The sequence below is a fragment of the Schistocerca americana genome, chromosome X (genome assembly GCF_021461395.2).
Source record: "Schistocerca americana isolate TAMUIC-IGC-003095 chromosome X, iqSchAmer2.1, whole genome shotgun sequence".
Lineage (NCBI taxonomy): Eukaryota > Metazoa > Arthropoda > Insecta > Orthoptera > Acrididae > Schistocerca > Schistocerca americana.
Window position 1 is genome coordinate 274,076,824 of NC_060130.1, and position 15,934 is coordinate 274,092,757.

Consider the following 15,934-nt stretch of genomic DNA (forward strand, 5'->3'; position numbering starts at 1 on the left):
GCTAGCAGTGTCACCTGGCGAGGAATGACTGCTTGTCAGATACACGCACGGTGTATGTAGTATCAGTGAGCAGACTGCCCGTGTATAGAACAGGGAAGAAAAATGGTTCAAATGGCTCCGAGCACTATGGGACTTAACATCTGAGGTCATCAGTCGCCTAGAACTTAGAACTACTTAAACCTAACTAACCTAAGGACATCACACACATCCATGCCCTAGGCAGGTTCAAATGGTTCAAATGGCTCTGAGCACTATGGGACTTAATATCTGAGGTCATCAGTCCCCTAGAAGTTAGAACTACTTAAACCTAACTAACCTAAGGACATCACACACATCCATGCCCGAGGCAGGATTCGAACCTGCGACCGTAGCGGTCGCGCGGTTCCAGACTGAATCGCATAGAACCGCTCGGCCACACCGGCCGGCCCCGAGGCAGGATTCGAACCTGCGACCGTAGCGGTCATGCGGTTCCGGACTGGAGCGCGTAGAACCTCTCGGCCACTCCGGCCGGCAGAACAGGGAAGCGCGCGCTCTATCGGAGCTCGGCCGAGGGCAGATTGTGATGGCCCAAAGCCTCAGCACGAGCATTTCCGAAACTGCAAAAGTGCTGTCTTCAACACGTGGTGAAACCACGTCCAGACGTCGTGTGGTTGGGTGGCCACCTCTCACTACAGATGTCGGATGTCGTAAACTGGGCAGACTGGTAAAACAGGAACTGTGACGGAACTAAACTCAGACTTTAATGCTGGGCAGAGTACAAGTGTGTCTGAAAACACAGTGCACCGAACACTCCTGACGATTTTCCTCTGCAGCTCACGACCCATGCATGTGTCAATGTTAACACCAGGACATTGGCAACTACGACTGAAATGGGCACGCAACCATCAGCACTGGCCGTTAGCGCAGTGGCAGAGCGTTGCATGGTCTGATGAATCCCGATACCTTCTTCATCATAGCGAAAATGACCGCGAGTCCGTCGTCTTCCGGGAGAACAGAGACCAGTTCCTGTACATGGTGGCGGCTCCATTATGCTCTGGGAAACATTCACGTGGGGATCCAGGGGTCCACTGGAGCACGCGTAAGGCATCATAACTGCCAAGGAGTATCGTGCACTTGTTGCAGACCACGTACACCCCTTCATGACGATCATGTTTCCCGACAGCAGTGGCATTTTTCAACAAGATAATGCGCCCTGTCATAAGGCAAGGAGTGTGATGGAGTGGTCCGAGGAACACAGTGGCGAATTGATGTGCTGGCCCCTTAACTTACCAGATCTGAACCTGATGGAATACTTCTGGGACGTGTATGAAGTGACGTCAGAGCTAATCGCCCCCCTCCCTGGAATTTACGGGAATTAGGTGACTTGTGTGTGCAGATGTGGTGCCAACTCGCTCTAGCGGAGTACCAAGGCGTCATTGCTTTTATGCCACGACGCTCTTCCGCTGTTATCCGTGACAGAGGTGGATGTACCGGCAATTATGTAGGTAGTCGTAATGTTGTGGATGATCAGTGTACATTGATTAGTTTGGATTGACAAAGCAACAGAATTTGGGTAATGCCAAGTTCATTTCTCCTGACACGTGCAGAGAATAGCGCGCACACATCGGATGAGTGTAAACCTTACAATAATTAAGTAGTAATGCGTAAGTAGTAGTGTCACATTCGTTGTAAGCCAAACGCAATATCACGCAATAAGTCTTCAATAAAACACGAGAGAATAAGACAGAACGGCCCGCGTTTTTTAATTAACTGGAGGTAACAATAAACAGTATGTTACGAGTAGGAATGGTCTTACGAATAAAACTAAAAGTCAGTTTCATTTTCCGTGTCGCTAATGGCTGTTATCCGTTGGAATATGTAATGATTTATTTTCTTTGTGGTTAAAACCGCGGTTAAACTCAACGGTTGTCTAGCGCACAGTTCTTGAATTCGTACCGTGTTGTACCGCGCTGTATCTACGTAATAGTACGTCGTGTGACAACGTAATCTCGAAGTAATAAATTTTCACTGCATACCTCCACATTAGCAACGTTGCTGTCGTCTCTTGTGTGCTTATTACTTCACTTTCCTCGTTTCCTTCGAGGTCATATGATAGGAAGTATGCTTAAAAATAAAACTTGTTTTTAAGTAACTTTATTTAAGAACCACTATTACCAGTATCTATCTGTAACAGTTCGCCTTCAGACGGCTTACGGGCTTTCATAGTGGGGTCTCATAGTCCGTCTTTTTACGGAGGTAGCGCCCTAAACTAAGCAGAGATTTATACTTGGTAACTGCAAAATTTAAGGGAAATAGAAGAATTTACATTTCGAAAACCAAAAACACTGTTTTTGAATATATTTCACGCTTTATATCTGCCTGAACTACTTAGTTTTCGAGTACCGCAATGGCTGATTCGGTCCATACAATGAATATATAGATTGCGATAATTGTGCCACTTACGGTTTTAGCACTAGGTAGCTGAGACACAGTGCAACACTAAATTTGCCAAATCAGTCTTCCATGACAACAATGCGTGAGCAGTTACACCATCCTGTATGCGTGGAATAAAGTCACCTGAAACTTCCTGGCAGATCGAAACTGTGTGCCGGACCGAGACTCGAACTCGGGACCTTTGCCTTTCGCGGGCAAGTGCTCTACCAACTGAGGTACCCAAGCACGAAATAGCATACCTGGTTCAAATGGCTCTGAGCACTATGGGGCTTAACATCTGAGGCCATCAGTCCCCTAGAACTTAGAACTACTTCAACCTAACTAACCTATGAACCTCACAAACATCCATACCCGAGGCAGGATTCGAACCTGCGACCGTAGCAGTCGCGCTGTTCCGGACTGAAGCGCCTAGAACCGTTCTGCCACCGCGGCCGGCTGAAATGGCATACCTGAAGAAACTTGTAGATTCCCTTCCTCTCCTAACACACGCCATTATCATGATAATAACATGATGTCTCCTCGGAGTAACTAACGTTTTCTCCGTTGTGACTATTCCTGTCAGTTAAAACCGGAATTCTAAGAATGCCAGTTAATTACCAGCACGTTATCCTAGTTTTCTAAGGACAACTAGATAGCGTCACTAACTCAGTCGCTCGTTAGGGTCTTTTCAAGGAAAGTTTTTAAATTACTAGATATTTTCACCGACGCTAGCAGTGAACAAAACACACCAAGGTGACAAAAGTCATGAGATACCTCCCAATATCGTGTCGGACCTCCTTTTCCCCGACGTAGTGCAGCAACTCAACCTGGCATGAACTCAACAGGTCGTTGGAAGTATTTTGCAAAAATATTGAGCCACGCTGCCTCTACAGCCGTCCATAATTAAAAGGGTTGTTGGTACAGGATTTTTTGCACGAACTAACGCCTCGATTATCTCCTATAAATGTTCGATGGGATTCATGTCGGGCGATCTGAATGGCCAAATCATTCGCTCGAAATGTCCAGAAATAATTCTTCAAACCAATTGTGAACAATTGTAGCCCACTGAGATGGCGCATTCTCATTGATAAAAATTCTGTCGTTGTTTGTGAACATGAAGTACACGAATGACTGAAAATGGTCTCCAAGTAGCCAAACGTAACCGAGGACCATTCCGTATAAACACAGCCTACACAATTATGGAGACTCCACCAGCTTGCACAGTGCCTCGTTGACAAATGCTTCAAATGGCACTGAGCACTATGGGACTTAACATTTAGACCCCTAGACTAAGAACTACTCACACCTAAGTAACCTAAGGACATCACACACACATCCATGCCCGAGGCAGGATTCGAACTTGTGACCGTAGCAGCAGCGCGGTTCCGGGCTGAAGCGCCTAGAACCGCTCGGCCACAACGGCCGGTACCTCGTCGACAACTTGGGTCCATGGCTACGTGGAGTCTGAGTCACGCTCGAATCATATCATCAACTTTTACCAATTGAAATCAGGATTCATCTGACCAAGCAACGGTTTTCCGGTCATCTAACGTCCAACCGATATGGTCACGGGCCCACGAGAGGCGCTGCAGCAAACGCGCTCTTGTCTGTCCTCTGCCACAACAGCTCATTAAATCCAGATATCGCTGCACTGTCCAAACGGATATGTTCGTCGTACCTCCGACATTGTTTTCTGCGGTTATTTCACGCAGTGTTGCTTGCCTGTTAGCACTGACAACTCTATGCAAACTCCAGTGCTCTCGGTCGTTAAGTGAAGGCCGCCAGCCACTGCGTTGTCAATGGTGAGAGGATCTTGTTTACTGCCGTCTCTGCATAGTGGTTAGTTTTCACTAAGTGAGGTCTTCGCAGGATGTGGGTACTGTGATGTTTGCGTACGTCTGGTTATGGTTAGCCATTAATATGCGCTCATCTGAGGATTGATTAGGTCCAAAATTAAACGAAGGGTAGCGGTTTGAATGGCGGATGAAAAAAAGTGCCAAGGCAAGATGGAAGGGGAAAAAACCTCTGCGATAGGCGTGCTGCTTACATCTAATACTTTCCCCTCCTTGGGGAAGTGTGAAGGGGAGTTTGTAGCCTTTCGGCTTTTATTCCCCTGTGTACTTGTGTGTGTGATTATTTCTGTACTTTTTTGATGTCTGTGAGATGTGATGTTTGTCCTGTGTGAGTCTGGTACTTGCCTGAGGTTTGGCGAGATAATTGTAGTGTTTTGGGTAGGAGTAGAATTTGGGAATGGGTATTGGGATTTTTCTCTTCGACTTAGTCGTCGAAGATCGTCATGGGGCGATTGTGTTTATCGCGGGACATGTCATACCGACCTAGGGAGTGGATGAGGGCGTTTCCCGACCTGGAAGTACCTTCATAGAAGGCCCTTGCCAGGTCTTGGAAACGCTCTCTCAGGAGTGGGATTTCCGCAGCGGCATGTAAATCGTCAATAGGGAATCCGAGGGGTAAACGCAGTGCCCTCCTGAGGGCGCGGTTCTGCAGCCTCTGGAGAGTGTCCAGGTGCTGCTTCGCCGCGTATCCCCAGACAGGACACGCGTATTCCATGACTGGCCGGATCAGGGCCTGGTATACGTTCACTCCTACTGAGCAGGAAAGGGAGCTGGATGAGTTGAGGATTGGGTACAGGATGGACATTCTGGCGCAGACCTTCCTATGGACTTCGTCTATGTGGGGTTATCTGCGATAGGCATGTCGGATAGTAAGGGCAGTAGCGGATTGCTTGCTATCTGCGACAGTTCAGCAAGGGTTAGGTGGATATCTCAGACGATGTGAGGCGTTGTTACTCGGCGGATGTAGCTGAATATTGGCGTTGACTGCTCTACTTGCGTCTGCACACCTGTAACAGTTGGGCTCATTATCGGTTAGTGTCCGATATGTCATATACCGGATTCACAGTGTTGTTTGTGCTGTAGTGTGCGAGTTTATCGGCTTCCCTGCTATTGCCTGTTGGTCGGCTGTGCTAGCAGCTGGCGTATCCACCTGACATATCCAGTCAGTATTGCTGATGTGCAGGGAGTCGCCGATATTGTCGAGCTAGCAGTGTCATTGGTCGCTTATGCTTCCAGCAGTTGTTGTGTACGCGATACAACCGCGATTTTTGTAAGTGAATATCGCTGTCCTGTAACTTTTGTCAACTCAGTGTATGAATCTTGCAGCGCATTATGTGCCGCTTAGTTACGATGCGGTGTGTTTTGCAGGCGCTGGGCCATGTGAGCGGCGGCCACGTAAACCCTGCTGTGACGATTGGGCTGCTGGCCAGTGGAAACATCTCCATCCTCAGGGCGCTCTTCTACATCGTCATCCAATGCATCGGCGCTGTTGCTGGCTCAGCCGTACTACAGGTAAAATAACTGACCCGATAATTTTTATACACATCCTGTTCTGGTCTTAAATAACCGTGCAGTACATTGACATGACGACATATTACATACACTATCAAGTAACATTATTACAAACTCCCAAATGCATTCTTTTGCTACGCCAGCATTGCAGCTAGCCAAGCTAAAGAGAATCAGTCGGATTCTGAAGCGCCGCCGATGGTGTGTGAAACCATCTTCACGCCTGTGTTCGCCATGGTCGTTAAACGGTGCGTAATGGAGGATTCACTTAGCGGACACGACGATAGAGGTTGTCCTACAGCAGTTCACTTGGGTTATGATATAGGTAATTTGCGAACCGAGGAAGTTTTTTGAAGTCTAGACGAGTTCCTCCAACCAATTCTAACACTTCTAGCGTTTTGAAAACGTGACTAATAGAAGGGTGGTATCCATCGTTAATCACCAGCAACTCATAGTGACGGTTTCGAGCAAATTGAAGATTTTTCAGTCGCTGCAGTATAGTTAGCGTCAATTCCGACATCAAATTAAACTATTGCATAGACGTGATTCTAGCTACGTTTTTTTTAATACTTAGCAACTGCATTACAATATGCTACGACGTTAACCTCGGACGTCAGTGGTCTCTTGAACACCATTGTTAACAATGCGGATATTCAGATTGGTTCCATTAGTCCTTTCACCATATACTTTCACTAGAGAGACATGTGGGAGTTCATAGCAGTCGCTGTTTCGGGACTGCTGCCCCGTAGACTCGAAATCTGAAGTTTGCCTCACATTCTGAAACTTGCATGAATCGTTTCCTTCGCCCATGTCAGCAATGAGCGAAATGCGAAACAGCCTTATTTATCTACTTTGCCAGTGCACGTCACGTGACATACGTAGGAGCTACACGTTGTACGAGGTGGTCATAATAATCTAGGCGATAGCGCATGTGTACGATATTTTAGTAGCAGTTTTAGTAAATAAGAAAAAGAAAATCAAATATCCATCCAGGAAATTTTCAAGTTCTCCATACCTATGACTCCGTGCTTTGCTTATTTCAGTCATCCTTTGAATTATCCTATCACTAACTCCCTTTTAATTGGCTCTGAACGCTGTAGCTACTGGTCATATCCAGTTGGTTTATCACCATTCCTCGGCGAACCACCTATAACGTTCTTCGAATTGGGTTGCACAGTTATGTCTACTTGAGCTCTCGCCTGTCAGACGTCTCTCCAGTCCTGTTGTGTCTGCGTTACCAAGAATATGTGTACTATACAGTCAAAGAACTGTGACCACCTCACCAGTCGCTAAACTTGCCTTGTAAGCACCTGATGTTCACAAAGGTTCTTCGCATATCTTTGGAGCGCATAGCGACAAGACTAGTGAGTGAGTAGGAAGTGAGCATTCGATAGTAATAAGAAAATGGAGTGCATTTGCCTTCAATCCCAGCAAAGATTTTCGAACTGATGGAGCATACATCCACTATATATGTTCTGTTTTTAACCATTTTCATTATATCTAGCTAGTTTTTCACCTCTTCTCGTAGTTCGTCTGCAGTGTTACCATTCTGGGAGTTTCTCATTGTCTTACGCTTTCTCCTATATGTTGCATTTCAGCTCAGGGCCTTGCCGAGGTAGAGTGGGTTGCGTTCCTCATCGATATAGACAGCTGCATTGCAGGTGTAACACAAAGAAGCAGTATCTGTCGTGACTACTGACTAACCCATGGCTCCCGAAGAGGAGCACCAGCCTTTTCGGTGCTTGACTGATTGATCTGTAGCATTAGCTGATACTGCGAACAACTGAAAGCATGGAGAAGTTACAGCTGCTATTTTTCCCGAGGGCATGAAGCCCTACTGTATGGTTATATTTTAATGGTGTCGTTTAGGGTAAAATATTCCGGAGGTAAAATAGTCCCCCATTCGGAACTCCGACACGCGTCCTGCTCAGAAAGACGTCATAAGGAGACAAAGAATTGGTATTCTACAGGTCAGCAGGTAAGTAAGAGTTTTAATAAGGGAGATGGATAAGTCGAAGTTAGATTCAGAGGGAATTAGTGAAGTGTCTGGAAGAGCAGGACTTCTGGTCAAGTGAGCACAGGGTTCTAAATACAAAAGCAAATAGGGGTTATGCAGGAGTTGGTCTAATAATGAATAAGAATATGATATGGGCAAGTTAATATAAACAGCATAATGAACCCATTATTATAGCTAAGAGATACACGAAGTTAATACCTAAAACAGCAGTACAATTTTATACGCAAACTAGTTCCACAGATGATACTGAGGGAATTAATGAGGCTATAAAAGAAATTATCCATGTAGTTAAGAGAGGTGACAATTTAATTGTGATAAGGGACTGGAATTCGATAGTAGAAGAAGAAAGAGACGGAAAAGCAGTAAGAGAACATGAACAGAGAGAAAGAAATGAAAGAGGAAGCCGCCTGGTAGAATTTTTCACAGAGCATAATTTAATCTTTACTAACACTTGTTTAGGAATCAAGCAAGGAGGTTGCATTATGCAACAAAATGGCTCTGAGCACTATAGGACTTAACTTCTGAGGTTATCAGTCCCCTAGAACTTAGAACTACTTAAACCTAACTAACCTAAGGACATCACACACATCCGTGCCCGAGGCAGGATTCGAACCTGCGACCGTCGCGGTCCGCGGTTACCGACTGTAGCGCCTAGAACCGGTCGGCCACTCCGGCCGGCATTATGCAACACTTGATTGTAATACTGGAAAGGAGTGCAATAGAAGACGAATGGAGAAAACGACATTCCGATTAAAGAGAGGGCGATTAACATATTATAAGTTTTTTTAAAATATTTGAAACAATCGCTTTTTATGACACGATCATAACCGGTTTCGACCTACACTGGCCATTTGCAGATGCTAAGGGTGGCATTCGGAGAACAAAAGTTCACGAGTTGTCAAACTTAGAGGACGAATCGGTATCTTTGAAAGCAGAAATTGTGAATGCGCAGAGAACTAAATATATAAAAATACTAGATAGAGTAGAAGTTCTTCGATAAGAAAGGATATACTGAATTTAAGTGACGAAATGAGATAATATAAAAATGCTTCAATGTAGTAGATGAACGGGCGTTTAAACGTCTAATAATGAGACTGACAGTAAGTGCAAAATGTCTTCGATGAATGGCTAGAGGACAAATGCAAGGCTATAGAACAATGCATAACTTGGGGAAAGATAGATCCCGCCTCTATGAATATTAAAGAGACCTTTCGAGAAAAGAGAAGTACCTGTCTGAATATCAAAAGCTCAGACGGAAAGCCAGTACTGAGCTAAGAAGGGAAAGCTGAAAGACGGAGGGAATATATCGAAAGGCTGTGGAAGGAAACTGAACTTTTAGGCGATATTATAGAATGACATGAGGTAGTAAATGACGATGAAATGGGAGATCTGATACAGCGAAAAGAATTTCACACAGCACTGAAAGCCCTGAGTCGAAAAGAAAACGCTGGAGCAGACGACATTACTTCAGAACTATTACACCGCTAGGAGAGACGGGCATGACGAAACTATTCCACCTAGTGTGCAAGATATGAGACAGGTGGAATACCATAGCTCTTCAAAAAGAATGTCCGCAGCTCGTGGTCTACTGGCCAGCGTTGCTGCCTCTGAATCACGGGTTCCCGGGTTAGATTTCCGGGCGGGGCGGGGATTTTCTCCGCCCGCGGTCTGGGTGTTTGTGTGCCCTCATCACTTCGTCATCATTCCGGAAAGTGGCGAGACTGGACTGTGTGAAGACTGGAAATTTGTACGGGTGCTGATAACCACGCAGTTGAGCGCCCCACAAACCAAGTATCATCCCCATCAAAAAGAATGTAACAATTACAGTTCCAAAGAAGGTAGGTGCTGTCGGGTGAGACTACTACCGAACAGTCACTTCAACCCAATCGCGTCAAATGACGAACTGCAGTCGCATGTACACTACTGGACATTAAATTTGCTACACCAATAATAAATGCAGATGACAGACGGGTATTCATTGGACAAATATATTATACTAGAACTAACATGTGATTACATTTTCACGCAATTTGGGTGCATTGATCTTGAGAAATCAGTACCCAGAACAACCACCTCTGGCCGTAATAACGGCCTTGATACGCCTGGGCATTGAGTCAAACAGAGCTTGGATGCCGTGTACAGGTATAGTTGCCCATGCAGCTTCAACACGATACCACACTTCATCAAGAGTATTGACTGACGTATTGTGACGAGCCAGTTGCTCGGCCACCATTAACCAAGCGTTTTCAATTGGTGAGAGATCTGGAGAATGTGCTGGCCAGGGCAGCAGTCGAACATTTTCTGTATCCAGAAAGACCCGTACAGGACATTCAACATGTGGTCGTGCATTATCGTGCTGAAATGTAGGGTTTCGCAGGATCGAATGAATGGCAGAGCCACGGGTCGTAACACATCTGAAATGTAACGTCCACCGTTCAAAGTGCCGTCAATGCGAACAAGAGGTGACCGAGACGTGTAACCAATGGCACCCCATACCATCACACCGGGTGATACGCCAGTATGGCGATGACGAGTACACGCTTCCAATGTGCGTTCACCGCGATGTCGCCAAACACGGATGCGACCATCACTATGCTGTAAACAGAACCAGGATTCATCCGAAAAAATGACGTTTTGCCATTCGTGCACCCAGGTTCGTCGTTGAGTACACCATCGCAGGTGCTCCTGTCTGTGATGCAGCGTCGAGGGTAACCACAGCCATGGTCTCCGAGCTGATAGTCCATGCTGCTGCAAACGTCGTCGAACTGTTCGTGCACATGGTTGTTGTCTTGCAAACTTCCCCATCTGATGATTCAGGGATCGAGACGTGGCTGCACGATCAGTTACAGCCATGAGGATAAGATGCCTGTAATCTCGACTGGTAGTGATACGAGGCCGCTGGGATCCAGCACGGCGTTCCGTATTACCCTCCTGAACCCACCGATTCCATATTCTGCTAACAGTCATACCGATTCCATATTCTGCTAACAGTCATTGGATCTCGACTAACGCGAGCAGCAATGTCGCGATACGTTAAACTGCAATCGCGACAGACTACAATCCGACCTTTATCAAAGTCGGAAACGTAATGGTACACATTTCTCCTCCTTACACGAGGCGTCACAACAACGTTTCACCAGGCAACGCCGGTCAACTGCTGTTTGTGTATGAGAAATCGGTTGGAATGTTTCCTCAAGTCAGCACGTTGTAGGTGTCACCACCGGCGCCAACCTAGTATGAATGCTCTGAAAAGCTAATCATTTGCATATCACAGCATCTTCTTCCTGTCGGTTAAATTTCACGTCTGTAGCACGTCATCTTCGTGGTGTAGCAATTTTAATGGCCACTAGTGTAGTTGCTGTGGCGTTTAAATCTGATGTCTAGCTGCCCTCACAAATGCACACGTCACTAAACGAGTGCACAGAGTTCACTTTCCAGCTATCAGATGGCTCTTAAATGTATTCAGAAACGAGTCACAGGCCATGAATGTCATGTGATTGCTGATCTTCGTAAACGAAGTGAAACAGCACGTGGTAGCTGTAAACCTCCAAGACTAGATGACAGTTCTATTTCCAATCATACGACGCACAGTGAAGAGGTGTAGATTGACATATTTTTATCTTCTTGGTAAGAGCATTCTTAACTCCTTCATTTTGTATCTCATGATCGTTGGAAAGAAAAAGACCTGCTACAAGGACTTCAGGACCAACGTCTTGCTCATCAACTGCTAGAGAGCACAGTTACCCGGGTACGCTGTTCGCGTGCGATCATCAGCGAGTACCACCCAAATAAAACTTCAGGCAAAGACATGAGCTCATTTCCCGATGCACATACCACCAACTGAGGAAAATAGTCGTAAGAGTGCTCTGCAGTACTCAAGAAGAAAAAGATGTGGCATCGCTCGGAAGTGTGAAAAATGTGTTGTCACTCTGCACTTAGATGACTGTCAATCATTCTAGCTGATATGTAAAACAGTCAGACTAGCTGATATTTATTATATCTGATTTCACAGCAACCAGTAAAATATCGAACTACGATCTCGATGAGTAAATAAGTCATGGTTACAAAAAACTGGCATGCATTATTTATAGAAGAATCGGAAAATTAGTAGAAACCAACCGCGGAAAAGATGAGTTTGGGTTCCAGAGAAATGTAGGAACACGCGAGGCAATACAGACCCTTTGACTTGTCTTAGACAACAGGTTGAAGACAGACAAATTTACATTTAGAACATTTGTAGATTTAGAGAATACTTTTGTAATTGTTGACTGGAATATACACTTTGAAATTCTGAAGATGTTGCTGTTGTAGTCTTCAGTCCAGAGACTGGTTTGATGCAGCTCTCCATGCTACTCTATCCTGTGCAAGCACCTTCATTTGCAGCTCGTACAAAATAGATTCGTGTTTCAAAGTTTTACTCTCCTCAAAAGTAGTCGCCAGCATTGTGTATAACCCGTTGCCAGCGATGTAGAAGTCGTAGAATAGTCTCAGCAGTGCCAGTTGTGTTGATAGTTCGAGTTGGGCGTTCTATTGCCCGACAAATTTGTAGCTGTTCTGAAGCGAATGCCGTGAATTGTTTCCTTCAGTTTAGAAATCGAGTTGAACTCACGAGGGCTTAAGTCAGGGGAGTGCAGTAGGTGGTATAGCACTTAGCAGCCCCATCAGTCAAACAAATCAGTAACAGCTTGCACTGTACGTGATTGAGCATTGTCCTGCTAAATGATGATCAGGTCCTGCAGAAAGTGTCATCACTTTTGTCTCTATGCTGTTCATTTTTGGAACACAACCTACGACCAGCATAGAGACAGAAGTGATGACACTTTCTGCAGGAGCTGACCATCATTTAGCAGGACAATGCTCAAGCACGTGCAGTGCCAGCTGTTACTGATTTGTTTGGGTGATGGGTCTGCTAAGTGCCATACCACCTACTGCACTCCCCTGACTTAAGCCCTCGTGAGTTCAACTCGATTTCTAACCTGAAGGAAACACTTCGCGACAAACGCTTCAGAACTGCTACAAATTCGACGGACAAAAGACCGCGCAGCTCGAACTGTCACACAACTGGCACTGCTAAGAGTATCCTGCGACTTCCACATCGCTGGTAATGGGCTATACACAATGCTGGTGACTACTTTGACGTCAGTAAAACTCTGAAACACGTATCTATTTTGTACGTAGTGTAAATAAATAGTTGTCACTATTAAAGTTCCAACTCTCGTATTTTATAATATGCACAAATGTGTGGCAGGTTACACATCCTTACTCACAGCCTGTACCAACTCATCCACCACCCACAGCTTCGCTTTCTAGAGTACCGTCAGATCTTATGTAGTATAACCCTGTTCTGGTACCCAATTTCCCGCCCACTAATCACCAATCCAACCAGGAACCCTGCTGCGCCATTAAGTCCATATTATCACCTTACATGCACCTTCATGCCTTATCCATCCTCTCCCGCAGGGATCTCAACAAACTTCCACTCCCCAACAACGAAATCTGCCACGAGATATACTGCTCTTCCCACCCTTAATCACAACATTCCACTTTACACCGTCCATCCATTTTCTCCTTCCCCCTTCCTGCAGCTTGCCGACTTTTAGTCGCTGCTGTGGTTCTACACGGCCCCATAATCATAGTCGGCAGCTCGTGGTCGTGCGGTAGCGTTTTCGCTTCCCGCGCCCGGGTTCCCGGGTTCGATTCCCGGTGGGGTCAGGGATTTTCTCTGCCCCGTAATGATTGGGTGTCGTGTGATGTCCTTAGGTTGGTTAGGTTTAAGTAGTTCTAAGTTCTAGGTGACTGATGACCATAGCTGTTAAGTCCCATAGTGCTCAGAGCCATTTGAACCATAATCATAGTCATTCCACCATGAACATTACCATTATGATTTTTGTGGATCACCATCGTCACCATTTCATTGTAGCATCATTCACAGTATCATCAGTGACTATATTTTAACTGTAATATAGTATCGTGAAACAAGTTTTAAAAAACATCAGTATTTCCAACTACATGTTTCCTTTTCTTCTTCCATTATTGTCGTTTGTTTTTACACAAAAAACGTAAATATCGTCCAGCAATGTTTTTTTTTATGAAAATTGTGCTGTTGTCATCTTTATAAATCTTTTATTCATCAGTTAAATATATGTAACCTCTGGCTGAAGAGCGCTTTTCACCCGCTGCAATCCTACCCCTTTGTGAAGAATTGAAATAACTATGAACGGGAAAAAAAGAAATTCTTCGTCCTTGCTATATACACTGTCACGGATTTATGGAATAAGAAGTAAAATAGAATAAATAAGACGAAGTTAGCAGGGCATATTATACAGCATTCGTCATCGCTTGTGCATCGTGTTGTTAATGGATCACGAATATCCTAATGGATGCGAGTGCCTCGCTTTTTTTCGCCGTAGCAGCTCGAGACGCACTTTTTGTGTACTGCAGGTTCTGACGCCGAAGGCGACGGCGGCGGCGCTGGGGATGACGATGGTGAACCCGTACCTGTCGCTGGCGCAGGCGGTGTTCGTGGAGGCGCTCATCACGTTCGTGCTGGTGCTGACCGTGCACGGCGTGTGCGACGCGGCGCGCAGCGATGTCAAGGGCTCTGCGCCGCTCGCCATCGGGCTCTCCATCTCGACGTGCCACTTGTTCGCCGTAAGTAGCGCCGCCACTCCACACGCCGCCGCAACCGTGCCTGCCTGACGGGCAAGCCTTATTTTTCTGCCTCTCGAGTACTGATAAATAGTGGAATTCGTTATCAGCCTTAATGTTTGCGACAAGCTGTGACTGACATGTCGACCCCACTCGACACCCAAAATAGTGCCACCTATCACTCACATTTTTGTTTCCTTTATTGCATTTCGATTCCCCCTTCCCCCAAGGGGGGGGGGGGGGGGGGGGGCTGGCAGCAGTGTAATATGCTGCTCTACAGCCTACAGAAAAGTTAAAAAACATAATGAGAATATCAACAAACAAGAAAAAGGGCGATAAAACAGTGACATTATAAAAAACTGCAAAATGGCGCAAAATTGTGCAACTTAAAATATAAAAACACTGCGGTGACTATGCGGATGAAGACACAATAAGTAGACAGGCACAATTAAAAAAACAAGGCGGCAGGCTGATTTCTGTTCGCACGAGGTAAAAAACACAACTAGCGACAGTATGGTGGCTGATATAAGAACGTAGGCTTCCGCGGCCGATGTCATACCGATTAAAATTCTTCTGTGTATTATGCCGCGTCATTCCTAAAAACTAACAACAATAATAAATTAAAATCGACAATTCGGCCAAATTGGATCGGCCTTCCTCAGGGCACGACTGGTTTTCTATAGGGATAGGTGCTTCTTTTTATTACAGACTATCGATCTCTGACGTCACTGTTGTAAAACTTTTAAATGTTTTAGTTTATTATTGTTGTTAGTTTTTAGCAATGACGTGGTATAATACCCAGAAGAATTTTAATCTGTATGGTGGCTGTTCACAACACTGACAGCCGACGCACAACACCGAACACTCACTTAAAACTGCACAATACAAGTGACACGGCGGCAGATGGAGGGGGGGGGGGGGCGGGAAGACCCGGACCGATGAGGGGGAAAAAGGGGGAGGAGAGGAAAAGAAAAAAGGGGAGCCGATGGAGGGTGAGGACGTAGAAAAAGGGGGGGCAGGGCGGACGCGAGAAGGAGTGGGAAAGGCAGCGGAGGGAAGGGCAAAAAGGGCTCGGAGGAGTGAATGGAGGCAGAGAGAGGGTAGGTGGGGAAAAAACAGGACGGGAGAGGGGGAAGAGGGAGCCTGGGAGAAGGACAGAAGAAAGGAGGGGGTGTTGAGGATCAGAGTTGATAGGAGGGATAAATGGAGGGAGAGAGGGCATCATCTGGGATGGGGAGTTGACGGAAGCCACCTTGAGAAAGGAGATGAAGGGTGTAGAGTTGTGGGGTAGGGGGATGGGACAATGGTTAAGGCGCGCCAGAGGGCGGGGGTTGTAGAACAGAGGAGCAACCAGGGGATGAGGGGGATCAAGGCGGCGGGAGGTGTAGAGGATGTGTGTTGTGTACATAGTTCCCCGTAGTCAGCGCGTACACAACTTTCCCACTAGAGCGCGCCCCATAGCGCTGCCATAGAGACGAACCAAATTCTGCTTCCG

The 15,934-nt window shown here is 46.0% G+C and overlaps 1 protein-coding gene across 1 annotated transcript in view; it reads left to right on the forward strand.

The window, feature by feature from the left end:
* LOC124555460 (aquaporin AQPAn.G) overlaps positions 1-15,934 on the forward strand; it is a 169,773-nt gene that overhangs the window by 116,974 nt on the left and 36,865 nt on the right. The window contains exons 3-4 of the mRNA XM_047129383.1: positions 5,634-5,777; positions 14,233-14,442. Coding sequence (XP_046985339.1) covers positions 5,634-5,777; positions 14,233-14,442 — 354 coding nt within the window. The remainder of the gene's footprint in view (positions 1-5,633; positions 5,778-14,232; positions 14,443-15,934) is intronic.